This window comes from Anser anser (genome assembly GCF_964211835.1).
Source record: "Anser anser genome assembly, chromosome: 12".
Taxonomy (NCBI): Eukaryota; Metazoa; Chordata; class Aves; order Anseriformes; family Anatidae; genus Anser; species Anser anser.
In genome coordinates, this window is record NC_139733.1 from 3,855,555 (window position 1) to 3,871,576 (window position 16,022).

Here is a 16,022-nt window from a genome sequence, read left to right on the forward strand (position 1 = left end):
TCCATTAAAAAAAAAATAAAGAAAGGCAGGTGCTGATGTGGATTTGTCCTGCATTGAAGTTTTTCCATTGTGGTAAGGAACATTTTGTTTCTTTCACTGCTTCTTCTGCCTAAGAGACAGCAGGAGGGAACTGGCATTTTAGTGGCTCTGTCTTAAGAGTGTGCACAGGTATTGATGCTGTGGTCAGGAGTAATGATGGGAGGGTCAAATGGGGCATTTTCAAGCTCCAAGAAGAGGTTAAACAATGTTTTAGGATTACTGATGTCTCAACAAAACTTACTTAAATTTCATACAGCAATATAATGCATTTACTTAAACAACTTTTTCTTGCATTTTAGGAGCAGGCAATACAGGAGAAACTTCAAACTCTGTCACAGAGCTGTGAAAGGTATCATTATAATCTTTTTGGCATAAGAAATATTTTCTTTCTGGAGGCTGTTTTCCCCTTCTATCTTTGCAAGGCTGAATCAAATGCCTGTTTTTTGGCTTGGGTCAGAGGAGGAGGAGCAGCAGGCGCTGCGCGGAAGAAAGATGCAAGGGTGCAAGCATAGGGAAAAAGTCACAACTATTTTGTATGCAGAGTCTGTTTTGGTTCTTCCAACACTTCTCATGCTTTAATTTGGATATTGCATCCTAGCCGTGATGTATGTACAACAGCTTTCACTTCACCATGTAATTTATTTTTGTTAAAATAACTGAAGTGGTATGATCACTGATTCTGATGCTGTTGAATCTATATAAAGATATTTTATACTAGTTGGGTCTGTAGCTTATTCCCTCTTTGGAGTGGGTAATCCTGTCTTACCTTCTGTAACGATCTTTCCCCAGGTATGCTACGGGGGATGGAGTATTGGTGAGAACTGTGTATTGAGCCATTCACAAACATATCATTATAATAGGAGTTGGAACATGCAGCCAGAGCCCGTTCTGTGGCTTTGCAGTGCACAAGTTCAAACTTAAGCCTAGTAATGCATTAATTACAGAAGTAATGGTAAATAATAACTCATACAGCCAGCTCAGCACTCCTCAGAAACATAAGCAAACCTTAATTTTTGCCAGCCCTTGACTGTCCATTCCTGTACTCAAAAGCAGAAGGGGAAGCAGCAGGGTTTAGAAGATGTAGTGAGGAAGAGCCCAGGAGAGGAAGGCTTGCTGCTGTGGCTGCTTGACTGGAGAGAGAGCTGAATGGGGGCAGTGGCTGCTGTTTCTGGGGCAGTCATGCTGCTATTCCCATCCCACAACTCCTGCTTTGTGGCAGCAGTAACAGAGTTTTCAGTGCAAGGGTATGGATAAGGTAGATATGAACAGCGTGTATCTGTAAGCAGCTGAGTCCTTTGCCAATTGCAGGAGCTAGCACCAGGTTTGTCTTCAGTGATTATAAAGCTGCAGGCCTCTGTGCTTTGGGTTAGGATTTTATTGACCTTTTTCTGTTTTCCTAAAGAGACAAGGTGAGTTAAATGTATGAACTTGAAGACCTCTTACCGTTTTCTATCTGCCCTACCAAAAAAAAATGTCAGTCTGACACAAGACCGTGCAACCCCGCAGCCCTAAAATTGAACTTTTTTTCCCCTCAAGAATTTGCTGCTTTTAAACACTGCATAGAAAGTCAAATCTAATTTTTCTTAACTATAGGTTAGTTCTGACTATAAATAAGTTAGACAAAATGAGTTCACTTTGCTATCTAATGTGTTGTAGAAAGGTATGTCAAATTTTTTGTCATCTTCTAATTTGCCTGTTCCAGAACTGTGTGTGAAAAGCTGACTATCATGACTGCAGTAACATGAGAAGCCTGTGTCAGAACACGTCTCGTAGTTGTAGACAGGTCTCTCTGTTTTCCATGTACACGTGGAACTCAGTGTTGAAGTTGGGCTGTATTTTTGTAGAGTGGAGGTTAACAGTGCACGAATAAAAAGGCTGGCAGTTGCAGCAAAGGTATGATCCAGGGTATATCCTACGTGCAGAATGTGTTCTCTTTCCTGACATAAGACTTGCACATACAAGATACCCATGAAGGGGGTAGTACTAAGCAGTTCAGTTCAACTTCTGCAGTTAGAACAGGAAGTAAAGGCCTTAAATTTAAGTAGGAATCTGTAGGTTAGTCTTAAGTTCTTTTATTCCTGTACAGATAAATAAATACAGGAATAAATTGTCCAGGAAGGTTATGAAATCTCATGGAAGGTTTTTAAGATAAATTTTACACAAGTGTATGTGAGTACTGGCATAGACAGAGCTGATCATACCTTAGGGTAATAAATGGGCCAGATGACCTTGCAAGACTCCTTCCTGACTCATTTTCTATGAATCTTTGTAAATTTCTGGCAGCTTCACAAACTGCGTGTTGACATTTTCCAATACGCATTATTTTACGATAAGGTTGTTAGCGGCTACTGTTTTGGTTGCTAAAAATAGTGGACTGGTACTAGCTGGGACACTTGTCATCTGGGATATTGTGGCACAATACCCTCTTTTCAGTTCTTGAGAACTGTGGAGATGGGAGACACTGTCCTTGAGGGGTGCTGTGCCAAGTTTTTTCTTTTCCTTCATCTCTGACAAATAACTTGACCAAGTTCAGACTTTCTGCTGTGAGTTTGAACAAACTGGAATTGAGAAAGCTGAAGCTTAGAAAAATAAGAACGTGTGCAGTTTGGACAGGGACCCCAAGGATCCCTAAAGAAAATGGATTAGGGGATGTAGTGATGTATTAAGAGTGATGGGACTTCCCTATGGTATTGAGAGCAACCTTGATAGGTCACTTCTTGTTAAGTGTGATAGCAAGAGTACATTCCTGACTTGGAGTAGCTCTGTCGACTTACTGAGTATCTCTCCATAGCTGGCTCAATTTGGTCTAGAAGTGCAGACATTCACTTTTTATTTTTTTTGTAGCCTCTGTTTTTCCTCTATTTTGCCTGTGCATAACTCCATCATCTGTGATGGCAGTTTCATCCTGGGGGGTTTCTTCCTTTCTCTTGCAAAGCTACATGAGTCCAGATGTTGCTTCAGGTAAAGAGATGAGTGACAGCTTCGAAGGAGCAATAGGAAGTGGAAAACAAGAAGGAAAGTCTTCAAAGAAACATAAGAAATCTACACGTGCTCGTTCACGCCAGGAGAAGTCCAGCAGACCCAAACTGACCATATTAAATGCAAGTACACTCTCTCTGAGGATAAATTCAGGGTTAGTTTGGTTGTGCCAGAAATAACCATTGTTAATCTTTGTCTGCAGGTTTGTAACACAGGCGATAAGATGGTGGAGTGCCAGCTCGAAACACACAATCATAAAATGGTGACTTTTAAGTTTGATTTGGATGGTGATGCGCCAGAGGAAATTGCTACATACATGGTAAGACTTGATGGTGCAGCTGCCCACAGTCTCTACTATAACAAGTTGCTTCAGCCAATTTATTCTTAAGTTGGCTTGTTACAAGCTTTCTGGTAGCTGTGGAATGAGACATTAACCAAAATGTTATTCTTTTGCTCTTTATTTTGATGTGACCTTATAGGTAGAGAATGAATTCATATTGCAGAGTGAAAAAGAGACATTTATTGAACAAATGAAAGATATTATTGATAAAGCAGAAGATATGCTTAGTGAAGATACAGAAGGAGAACGAAGTTCTGATCAGGGAACAAGTCCCCAGCAGGATACTGATAGACTGGAAATGAATGAGGTAAGAAACATTAAAAACTTCTAGTTTGATTCCTTTTTCTTGACATCCCCTTACTGTAAATTAGTTTTATATCCCATGCTAAAACAAGGTTTCTTAGCTATAAGAATAATTCTTCTACTCAGTTAAGGCTTACAATATACATATTCCTTGGAATAATGCTGCTCTATTGATACCAAGACAGCTAGTTCCTCTGTTTTGTTTTTGTTCCTTTTTTTTTTTTTTAATAGGAGAAGCGGCAATCTCAGGTGAAGACACCCGTGTATCAACAGAATGGTAAAAGTACCTTTGAATACAAACTTAATCTCTAGCTTTAAGTCAGTGATTAGCTTATGCAGAAGTTTGCTAATTCAGGAAGACATCCACTGGCTACTGGTGGCTGGTAATATATCTAGAAAAAAGGGTGTAACAGTGGTCTCTGCTGTTAGTAGCCTTGAAGATTGCAGGGCTGAGCTGGATTAGTCTAATATCTGGGGACGTTTAGGGAAGCCCTGAATTACACAAGCTGATAATGAGTCTAGGAAAAGTCAAGAAGGTACAGGCAAGCATACTCTTCATAACAATTAATATATTTGCAAGAAAAAGCTAAAAGATTGTGTTTGCATTGGTAATTTATTTGAAATTTCTAACCTGTAAGTTTTTAGCTACCTCAGTATTACTGAGAGGAATCTTGGCCTTCTGAACATCATTATGTCTTACAGATTTTACAGCCAAGTGTGGAAGGGAAAAGAATAGGTCCTTTAGTCTCTTTGTAAGTGGATGTTGGTGGAAAAATTTAAACCTCTGCTGGAAGAAGCATTGTTCCCAAAATTCTTCTTACTGGGGGTAGTACTGTGTATTTGCTTCATTCTTACAGGGAAAGAAGGATAATTTAAAACTTGACAGGTACAGGAATTAGCTAATCTTCCAAACTAGATTTTCTGCTGAAAAGATAGGGTTTATTTTTGCCTATAGAAGTCATATAATTTTTTAGCACAGCTTTTTTAACATAACGTTTATATTTATGCTGGTGGAAGGTGCAAAGTGTGTACAGTTCTGGTTTGCCATTTTCATATGCCACACCTTGAGATAAGACTTGAAAGTGAGTATTAGCTGTAACTCTTCGTCCTTAGTTAAAATAGATAAACTTCACAAAATTAAGAACTTTTTCCATAGTGAGAACTGTTTGCAGTACCGTTAATAAAATTGTGTATGAAACTATTACCCTTCCAAGGGTAATAAACACTTGCAAATACATTTTCCAATAACTTACTGTAAGTACGTGGTGGAATCGGGAGGTACTGCTGTCTCCCTTCCAGATCGTGGCTTCTGTGGGATAGGAATCAAATTGGAGCCATTGTTTTAATCTTGGCTAGTACTACAAATATTCTGTCTTTCTATCTAAATATAGAAGTTAAGACTAGTTTATGATGGGTGGTCTGGAATGAACAGAAACTATTGTTTACTTCCTATTTTATTTTCATCTCTAGTTTTGCATACTGGAAAAAGGTGGTTTATTATATGTCCTGTTGTGGAAAACGCTACTACTGATGCACCAGAGTTTTCTCCACCGGTTCCTCAGAGTAAACAGCAGTCTGAAGGTCCAGGTATTTAAAGACTTCAAAGTTTTCAGAAAAAATTTTCTTCTCAGAAGTTGCTATGTCATCTCTCTCCTAGTCTTGCATAATTTAGCTGGGATAGTTGCATTTAGTCAGAGGAAGAAAATGATGGATATTTTTTAGTGGTGGTATTCAATAAGTTACCTAATAATGACAGGCAAACGTGTATATAATGGCACTTCAACGTTAGTTTGATCCCAGAGGGCTGCAATCTACCGCTCTGGTGCTGTGGTAGTTTATTACTATGATCTGATACTGCTTAATACTGTTACCTAATATTACTTAGTAGTTAAAAGACTTGGGTGTTGTGTGGCAAAACATACTGCAAGTGACCTTTCTGTTCTAAAAAACTTTGTAATTATCAGATGGCTGCTTAATAAACTGTGTGGGAGAAAAAAAGGTCCCTTGGCTTTGATCTTCACTCCTGCCAATCCCTTAGAAAGCTGTTGTGGCCTGGGGAAGACAGGAGAGGAGAGGAACAAACCCCGGAATATGTCTGCCTTGGCTTAGAGCTGCACTCATCAGTCATTAGTTTCAAGATGTTGAGGATAAACTCCTGAGATCTAGAAAAGCTCTTCTTCCTTATCTTATCAGTGGTGTGCCTTATGAAGTCTAGGACTACTTGTCTTCATTTAACAGTTTAAATTGAAGACAATTTTACATCCCCAAGACTTCACATAGTCTGAAGAACCCAGGCCTTCGTGTCCTCATTCCAGTGTTGAGATGAAATACTTCAGAGTAAAATTTCTATTGATTAGGAAATGGTTATCATGCAAAACGAGTGTGTCTTTTATGTCAACTATGAAGAACCTTCCTTAAATCATGCATTTTCAGTGTGTTTATGCTACTGAACCAAATTAGGAATATTTATCTGAGTTTCAGGAAAGTCCCAGTGCTTTAAAACTCTGCCTTATAGTATAAGGTAGTCAAAGTTCTAGTCACTGCTAATTTAATAATCAATGTCTTTTCAGTGAAATATTTTTGCATAATTTGCAATTTTCAGTTCTAGTTTGAATTCTGTGACAATTATTTTCTGAGAGGAAGCGGTTATCAGTTCAGGCTAGGTGTAGTTACCACTGCAGCCAACAGGGAAGCTGTGCTGTGGCTGTTTCACTCTGTACAGCTCATCAGAAGTTGAACTGATGTTTGTATTCTTTCTAGACCTGGAGCAGTCAGATGATCAGCAAGCGAGCTCTGCGGTGATGGATGTGCCTGGTGTCTTAGCTTGTCAGCAGCTTCCTCTACAAGCAAGTGTATGTGACAGCCCTGTTGGAGCCTCTCCATCTTTGGCACAAATTCCTGCTGCAGCATCTTCAGCCGGCTTACAGAGCCAGGCAGAGTTTTCAGCTCCAGCACCACCGGGATCTGCTCCAAATATCCTGGAGCAGACGGCTGCTAACGGAGGTCAGCTGGAATATTCTCCACTAAAGGCAGCAATGCCTGCTCAACCTGGCACTCCTGCCCCCCATGCTGCCTTGCTGGAGGAGCCTACCGATGCTCACCTTACTCCTCAGCCCATTCAGCATGTGCAGCAGCCGGCAGACGAGGGCATGTGTATCCCTGATGTGGAGATAGCATGTTGCAGTGTTGGGCCACCCAAATCAGTCCCTCCAGTTCCTGCAAATGCGGCAGAGCTCTGCCCGCTCCCTGTGCTCTCAGATGCTGTCGTTTTGGAACGGCAGCCTGCGGCTCAGATCCCTCACTTGCCAGAGGCCAGCCAGCCTGGCATGGTGCAGCACTCCTTTGTGAACCAAGTGTTTCCTGCAGCTGTTGCATCTGATTCTCTCAGTCTGGCAGGGTCTCAACTTCAGAGTCCTACTCAGGTGTCAGTGGCTGCGTCCCAGCAACACGTGATGCTGCCCCAGCCGCAGCCCATAACCTGCACCGGCGTGGGGATCAGCCTGCTGCAGCAGCAGCCATGCACCGTGGAGTCAGATGGAGAGGGGCCGCCCAGGGTGGACTTTGTTGACAACACAATAAAAAGCCTTGACGAGAAACTGCGCAATTTGCTTTACCAGGAATATGTCCCTACTTCTTCTGCATCAGCAGGAACTCCAGACACTTTTGTGCCGTTGGAACAGGCAGACAGTGAATTTAACTTGCCACAGTTTACTGAGGATCAAGTTCCCAAGTTGGTGTTGGATTTAAGAGAACCAGGCTGTAATGTTGCAGACACTGGCCAGGAAGTGAAAGCTGCTGAGGCACAAGTTGTGTCGCATGTACCACCTGAGATCTCACCTTACCCAGTACTGGTTAGTCCATTAATTACTTTGCCCTTTATACCCCTAAATCCAGCTGGCATGAACAGCTCCAAAGCAGAGGTCGGAACAAGGGTGTCCATGGCAGGATATGCATGGGTTTCTGGCTTCTCTGGTATATCATCTTTTGTCTGCTGACTGCTTTCCACTGTGAAAGTTCTCTCAAGTCCTTACTGTGCCAGATGCATTCTGACTCATTTTCCATAAACGCTTATTAGTGAAAGCCAGATTTTTTCCTTTGGGTTTTAAAGTGGCATTATATCTTAATGCATTCTCTTCCCTTTGTATTCTGTTTCTAAAGCAGGCAGAAATGTGATAATTTTTTTGTAGTTTAAGAAGGTAAAAGACATCGGGGTGTAGTCATTCAGTTCTGATGAAGAAGGTAGTGTTTGGTCATCTGGCTCTGACATAGCATCATCTGTTCCTTGTTCCTGTGTGTAGTTATTAGATGGAGGTATCCTTCTTCACCTTGCCTCACACCACAGCAAATGCAAATAGCAGCAGGCAAGTTGCAGAGAGTGTCATGTTTATATGTGAGGTGGAATTAGAGTAGTTACACAGAACTCCTCTAAAGACTGATGATAGTTTATAAATAGAGTTGTGCTTTGTATCATTATCATGAAGTTGGTGATAATAAATGTCTAATTTGCATATTATGCATTTATGACCAATTTTAGAATACATAGTAGGTTGCTGAAGTAGTTTAGACACCAAATATAGCCTATATTGCTGTCACGTTGAAAGTGAGGTACAGTAGCACTGAACGTGAAATATTTATACTGCTATAGGAAGCTTTTAAATATTAATTAATGGCAGCGTGATTATAATACCTGCCTTCTAAGTCAGTCTGAATAAAATAAATGCTTCAGGACCCTTTGTTTTGTTCAAGTGCTGCAGCTGATGCATGACATGATAGGTAGGAGATTGCTCTGCTTCCAGGAATGATTTTTCTCTTCCTCTGAACTTAGCAGAGCAAGATTTCACTGGGGGGCATCCAAGGAAAAGTGAGCTTTTTGAGCGGGTTTGATTTGTTGTGGTTTTTGTTTTGTTTTTAATTTTGTTTACTGGAGTAGGCAGTCTTGGTAATTATTCACTCAGTGTCTTAACTGTGGACATGCGTTGCACTCTCTCAGATAAAATGTTGAGTTGATGATATTCAAAAGATTTGCAGCACTTTCTGGTAGAAGATCGATGTATGCCTTATTTGAAAAGAAGTACTTTTGGAGATAATTACATCACCACTACCAAGGATGAGTCTGTTCCATGTAGAGTCAGCTGGATGAACTGTCTAAGCTGTTTGAAAGATGCTGTATTTTACCAAAAAGATGGCTGCACTTGAGTCTCCAGTTATAATGTTGTTTTTAATGATAAATGACCACCTACAGCAGTTAAAATTCTCTATGAAAGATGTTGTGTGTTTCCAGTAATTTGAACTTGTCTTTTTAAAATCTGTGCCAATAAGAAAAGAGAGGCATAGAATTTCTGAAGAGAGACTTCTGAAAGAAAAAAAAAAGATGAAGAGTGTACAGTTTGGCTGGAGAAGCAAAACAGAACAAAACCAAAATTCATATATATAATTCAGTGCCTGCTTTTAGTAACTTAGGCTGCAGTCCCCTCTGTGACACTGCCACCTCTTTTTTTCTTCCAAGGGAGAAAAGAAAATGGAGGAGTTGAAAGAAAAGCTAGGAGGCCACTCCACAAAAGAGTATAAAGTAGTCTCATACTCCACAGTAGTGTGAGTATAGAGAAGGGTGTGGGGGCAGAGAGAGAATGTGAATGTATTGGCTTCCTGCTTTGTGCCTGAGACTGAAATTCTTTTCTTTTTTCTTTTTACTAAAAGTCTGAAAAGTCTGAGGTCCCTGGTGTCGGTTCTGATTCTGCAGAAGCAAGAGGTGGGTCAGCAAGTAGAAAAGGTAATGCTCCTTTCAGCAATGAACTGCAGTGATGGATCTGCTGCCTGGTCCTCTTCTGCTGTGTCCCCTTGCTGCCAGCTCTTCTGCTTAACTGCAGAGCTGTGCCCAGCCCCGTGCATTTCTGATCCTTCAGTAATATAACAAATATTAAATAGCTCATTTCTGCTAAGCCTTCTAGAAATAAATAGATAATATATGCCCATGGTGTAGGTGTTTATGTGGAAGGCTACATTCCCAACAGTAAATTTCTGGTGCCATTAAAACGTCTATCAGAACATCTCTTGGATTTCTGGGGCTACATAAAAAGGCATTCACAAAAATAATGTGGTTGAGGGTAGCATCTCTGGGAGGAGGATGCTTGTTAGGTTTTTAAGAGAGTCCCACAGAGAACTAGGAAAAAGAGTTCCTTTCTTTAAGTACTTGTAGATATAATGGCAACTTCCATAATAACACAGCAGGAGCCCCACAGTAAGAAACTGGGCAGTTATAACACTCTATTTACCTGTCTTGTAAGTTACAGGAAGTTTTAAGTGTTGAGGAACCTGAAACTGCTGCTGCCATAGGTCAGGAAGGGGTTGTAATTTCTTTTTCGAGATTGTCGTGGCAAAGCTGGGTCCCAGGTTTGTGCGATGATGGAGATCACTCCTAACTGATGTACCTGCAACTGCTTGCGACATCTCTGGCTGACCCAGCAGAGCTGGAGCTAACACACTGCCTCTCCCAAACTGCACGGTAGTGCAGTTCTAGAATAAATAAGGGGCCTTAAATAGTGTCAAGTGCCAAAAACGCTCATGGATCGTTGGAGTCCACCACCACTTAAGTCAGTGTGAGAGGAAGACTCTGGGTTGCTTACATTAATTTGGCAGACTGAAGCCAGAGAAGAGCATATGCAAGTGGAATGCAGCACTGTGTAGTAAAATTAATGTATCCTAGATACCATAAAGCAAGAATGTATTTCACCATTTCAGGAATATGAAGTGACAGATTTCTGCCTTATGTTCACTCGGTGCAATGTGCCATAAGAAAGCAGCTTTCTGAAAAGCTTACATGTATTGCTTTGACTTCAAAAACAGTGTTCACATTGTGAAATAATGCTGTCTTGATTATTACAAATAATACTTTGCTTCTTACGTGCTTCTGTGGTCCATATGGTCATCTTTTGAGCTTGTAATTTGCACTCTCAGCAATGTGGTGTTTAACTTCTTTTCAGGCACTTTAAATTGTTGGTGTAGGTATCTGTCAAATGAAAGGTGTGAAGTAATGGGCTATGTATGGTCAACTGCAGCATTTTGTGTGCATGAATATCTGACATTAATTATTTTTTCAAGACATTAAGAATACTTCGGTAGTGCAGTGCAGGCCCAATGTAGATTTCATTCTTCTGTTTTTCTCTAAAATTATCCAATTGGCTAATGAAATTCCATACTCCTATTATTATTTGAATTCCCCAAATGAATAGACTGAAGAGAGTATTTACCTGCAGATACGTTATATTGTTATCATTATTGTCTACTGCATTTAACAAATAAAAATCCTAGCTCCTGCATTACAAGGAATTGATATTTACATTGTTCTTCAGTGCTACACCATTAGACTTCAGTTTATGATCATAAACTTGTAGGCTTTTTCTATGCTAAGGTATTCTAGACATTGATTTTTTTTATTTCTTTTCCCAACTAATAAAACAGGATCGGCTGCAAGCATCGCTCCAGCAAAAGGCCTCCTTCAGGTAAGCAGAAACTATGGACAGTTTTATGTTTGGTTGTTGCAGTTACTTTCAAAATTCATCTCCGTTATTTTCTCCAGGTTGCACCTACATCACCAAGCATAGCTAAACAGATGGAAACTTCTAAAAGGAACGAGAACGCAAAGACTACAACTTCATCTACACACACAGATAATGTAATGCAGATATCTACAGCAGATGGGGTGATAAATAACCTTCAAAGGGATGACTCTCTAGACTCCGGTTCCTATGGAAAACAGGCTGAAACTCATGATAGTGGTACACCAGCCAAAACTATTGGCAGGTTTTCAGTAATCAGCACGCAAGATGAATTAACTTTAGCAGCGCCGCATTGCTTAAGGTTCTCTGCACCCCCAGACGTCTATCTGGATGAGCTACCTTCCAGCCCTGATCTGAAGACAGCTGTCCGACGGGTGCAGACAGCCTCTTCTGTTGATGTCCTTTGTGACCAGGGTTCGAGTGATTCTGCCGATGAGCCTTTCCATCGGCAGGCTGCTGCTGCTCAACTATCCCCACCGAGCAGTAGCGCGGCCACCGACTTAATTAAAAAAGCAGCTGCTTTTCTGCAAAGGTCTGGAAAAGCTAGCTCACAAGGCCTCGATTCACCTAATGGGCAAGGAACAAAAATTCCTACCATCAACATAACATCTTTCCACTCGCAGTCGTCATACATGAGCAGTGACAATGACTCAGAATTTGAAGATGCAGATATGAAGAAAGAATTGCAGAACCTGAGAGAAAAGTACGTCGGGTTTGCAAACGGTGCTAGGGCAGATTGTGTTAAGATACCTGGGCAGCATCTCTGCATATGCTAAGCAAATGTGTGTTTTGCATAGCTGTAATGAGTAAACAGGTCCTGAGCAAATTAGGCGTCACTGGGACTTTCCCCTGAATGTCATACTGCACCATTTTATGTCAATTTATTTGTCAATTCCATTTAGAAGTAGAACAATTCCATAGTAACTTTTTCAAAACAGCAAAGAATTTCTGCCATGATGTCCGGTTTCCCTACTGAAAAGCTGCATTTTTTTGGTAGCAAGCAATAGCATTTGCAACATGTTTGTGTGTAGTGTTAGGTTCCAATGTGGATGCCAGTTAAGGCTGCATAAAAGTAATCTGGATGTCTGCATAGACAGCTGAAATGGAGTTATCTTCACATCCTTCTCTGAGAGGGTAGTTTGGACTAGCAGATCCACAGACCCATCACTGTTCCTGAACTCAGTTTTACAGTAGCTCTCGTAATGTAATCTATGCAGTAATCTATCCAATCTCAGGGGTAGGCTGGCTGAGCCTGTACGGAGTCTGTCTGTGCTGCCAGTTCCCAGAACCAACTTTTTAAAATTTGAATCTTTCTTTCTTTCCTGGCATGTGATGGCTAAAAACTAGCATTAGCTGGTAGCGTAACCAAAATGTTTAGCTTAAGATATGATAGTTTTACTGAACATGGTTCTTGTTTTAAACAGAACTACAGTAATACAAAAACCTTAAACTCACTTTATGGCATCATTAAATCTGCATTAATAAGGTAATTATTCATGTGCTCCCATTTTTTGGGAAACACTTTTGTTTTTCTTTACATCGAACTATTTCAAACTGACATACTTTCCTCAAGAGGTAACTTTGTTGAAGCCACTGGTTTGAAAAGAGAAGTTCTGGAATAGTTTTGAGTTCATGTTAGATCTCATGTTGAAATTGATTGTTTTTACTTAGCATGTTGAACATCTTTTTAGCTGTCTAGGATTCTGTCTCATAAATGAACATATGAGAAGTCAGCCACCACATGTGCTAGGTAGATAGTTCTAACTTCGTACGTACTGTTGGCTAGGCAGTGGATTGTCTTATAACTGAAGACTGTTCTGTTTCATCTTGTAACTAACTGTGCTGTCAAGATGTGGTGCTTTATCAAATACGTTGCTAACAGTTTTGAATCTATTTTTTATGTTTAGGCATATGAAAGAAATTGCTGAACTTCAGACTCAGCAAAAGAATGAGATAGAGGCGCTGTACATTCGGTTGGGGAAACCCCTTCCTCCCAACATGGGGTTCCTTCACTCTGCCCCACCAAGCAGCCGTCGCCGAAGAACCAGCAAAAATAAATTGAAAGGTGGAAAACTATTAAATCCTCTGGTTCAACAGCTCAGGAGTGGAACATCAAGCACAAGTAGGTACACTAGGTTACTTTCCATTTCCCTGTTGTTTGTTGCTGTTGTGGTTCTGCTGTGTAATTGCACAGACTGCAGAAAACATCCTGAATGTTTGAATCTTTTTATTTCGTTTTTCCTTAATACAATGACTCAAGTTTGCATACTGTGAACTGTTTTTGAAGTGGTCCTTCTTTGAGAACATCTTATTACAGCTGCTTAGCACTGAGCCATACCTTCTCTGCGTCACTGACAATGTTTGGCAGCGAAACAATATCCCACTTTAATTTGGAATACGGCCTGGTTACATTTTCTCATCTTTTCTCCAAATACAGTTTATTGATGTTTGTATTCACTTCTTAGGAACTGTTACCCTCTATTGATTGTGTGCTGTATCATGTTGTTTATTTTTTCCTATGACATGCCATATAAATAAGATTGGATTGCATTTGCTTCCCCAAGGATGTGAAGTAAAAAACAGTTATAAAAGCTGTGATGGATGCTTTGACCGTTTGAAGAACTTTGAGATTTTTCAAATGCTCTCAAACAGTGTGACAGTCTTGAGTCATTGTCTCTTTGGAAAGTATGAAGATAACATTCACGTGGGAAATATTGATACACCCCGTGCCTATTTCTTCAGCAGGATGTAGAACAGAATAAAAATATTTTCCTTCAACTTGGTTCATGCTGTTATGTAGAAGAGTAGCAGCACTTTCAGTATTACCCCTGTATTTTGAATTTGGTAGGTCTTGTTTTCAAAGTCAATGTATTATAGAATTTAATTGCATCAGTCTTAACAGACTTTTGTTTTTAGAGGGTTTTGCTTTTAATTTAGAATTTCAGTTAAGACAGGAATAGCAAAGATATTCAGAGGCAAGACATTCTGTGATCCATCTTGAATCTCTATTTCTGCACAGGAACTGAAGCAATGTTCAGCCTTTTATAAGTTTTTAGCTGCTGCTTGGTTAACTTGCATACGTTTTACTTCCTTTCCTTGTGGTGAGATGCTGCGAACGTCTGTGATCATTTGTCCATCCATTTTCCCACTTGTTCTTGGGTTGTCTGTAGCCTTTCTCTATTTACACATGAAACCCATATTTTTGCCTCCGCTCATGGATCTTGGCTCATATCAGTGCATTACCTTAGTTCAAAGAATTTAAGCCTATTTCTACATTACAATGTCTTCCTTTCCATCCTTTTCATTGTCACTTTAAGTTAGAGAACTGCAGTCTGCTCAGTCTGGGTGCTTCTTCAGTGCATGCTTCCTTCATGCATTTCTTCAGTGTTACTTTTCACTTTTTTGAGGCATTGTGTAAAGTTTATGATATCTTTGAGAACCTGCATTCACTGCCTGAGTTTTCTCATCCTTGACTAGTTACATTCCTCATTTCTGGGCCTCCCTCTAGGTTGTCTCTCAGTGATCAAGGACAGGCAGTCTGTAATGCAGTTAGTTACTGACATACGCTAATTAGCATTGCCACTGTTAGTTGCTTTTGCTGATAAATCCATGTCACAAATGATTACAAAGTTACTCAGGTGTTAAAGCCTCTTTGCCTTGATATATCTATATAGGTGGATATATAGATGCAGATTATATTTCGTCACGCGTGTATCTATAGATAGCCATAAATAAAAAATTCCTCATGTCTTTTCAGCAACTTTATTTCTCTCCATTTGTTTGCTTTCACCTTTCATGTTTGAGTGGAAACCTACTTATTCTGCTCTGTCATTTTGTGACTCCATCCTCCTAGTCAGGCACTTCTGCAACTCGCTTTGTTTAAACAGTGCTCTTTGAGTTCCTGACTCCAGTCTTTCTAAAAATGTGGAAAAGAAACGCTGTAAAAATCAAACTTACTCCAAGAGCTTCTTGGAGAATCTGGATCAGTAATAGCATATGAGGTTATTCTGTGCCACAGAATAATCTATAAAGTCTATGCTTAATACAGTACTTCAGAATTGTAGACTACTATTCTTCTTGGTAGCAAATTAACAATTATTTTTAGACACTTTTTTTTTCTTCAGTAGTTTCCTAGCATTTGCCATTACTTGTATTTTGTTTGTTTGTTCTTTCAGGTAATCTTTCAGACTCTAAAGACTCACCCCACAAAGAAACAACTAAAGCTCAATCTGGATCTCCAGAAACGACGGCAGTAACTTCTTCTGCATCAGCCACATTTGGGAAGTCTGTTCAGACACAGCAGCCATGCTCTGTCAAAGCCTCTTTGTCTTCTGACATCTGCTCCGGCTTAGGCCCCGAAGGAGGTGATGTGAATGCAAGCTCTGGCCAAGGTGATTTTTTCATACCAGCTGTTCAGCATATCTTCCAGCACATGCTAAAATTAATTTGCTTCCCTTACGCTTGAACTTTTAGGAGTGGATTTCACTTTTAGAGATATAAGAACATGAACCTTTGGCAATCCAAATTACTGGCTTATCTTTTAAAATGCCACTACAGTATTGTCAGAAGAACAAAAATAAAGTATCTTACAAAGTATTAAGAATCAACGCTCAAGAAGGCACACTAGTTTTTTAGAAAGTAACTACCTTTTACTTTTGCCAGCAGTGGCTTTATACTGACACCTTTTCTGGAGTCTGTCTTATGGATTTCTGAGAAAAAGAAAGGGAAGGGAAAAAAAAAGATGAAGGATAGGAGATTGTTTCCCTTTTTTCATTTTGGGCTTTTTCTAGGCCCTTGATACTGGT

At 40.1% G+C, this 16,022-nt stretch overlaps 1 protein-coding gene across 17 annotated transcripts in view; it reads left to right on the forward strand.

Annotated features, from left to right (window-relative positions):
* WNK2 (WNK lysine deficient protein kinase 2) overlaps nt 1-16,022 on the forward strand; it is a 184,466-nt gene that overhangs the window by 144,435 nt on the left and 24,009 nt on the right. For 15 of the 17 annotated variants that reach the window (XM_083795877.1, XM_083795865.1, XM_083795864.1 and 12 more), the window contains 12 exons: nt 339-388; nt 2,975-3,140; nt 3,221-3,337; nt 3,498-3,665; nt 3,893-3,938; nt 5,132-5,248; nt 6,422-7,512; nt 9,359-9,431; nt 11,120-11,160; nt 11,238-11,920; nt 13,125-13,339; nt 15,393-15,608. In XM_083795877.1, coding sequence (XP_083652003.1) covers nt 339-388; nt 2,975-3,140; nt 3,221-3,337; nt 3,498-3,665; nt 3,893-3,938; nt 5,132-5,248; nt 6,422-7,512; nt 9,359-9,431; nt 11,120-11,160; nt 11,238-11,920; nt 13,125-13,339; nt 15,393-15,608 — 2,983 coding nt within the window. The remainder of the gene's footprint in view (nt 1-338; nt 389-2,974; nt 3,141-3,220; nt 3,338-3,497; nt 3,666-3,892; nt 3,939-5,131; nt 5,249-6,421; nt 7,513-9,358; nt 9,432-11,119; nt 11,161-11,237; nt 11,921-13,124; nt 13,340-15,392; nt 15,609-16,022) is intronic. The other 2 variants (XM_083795872.1, XM_083795878.1) reach the window with 1 other exon arrangement.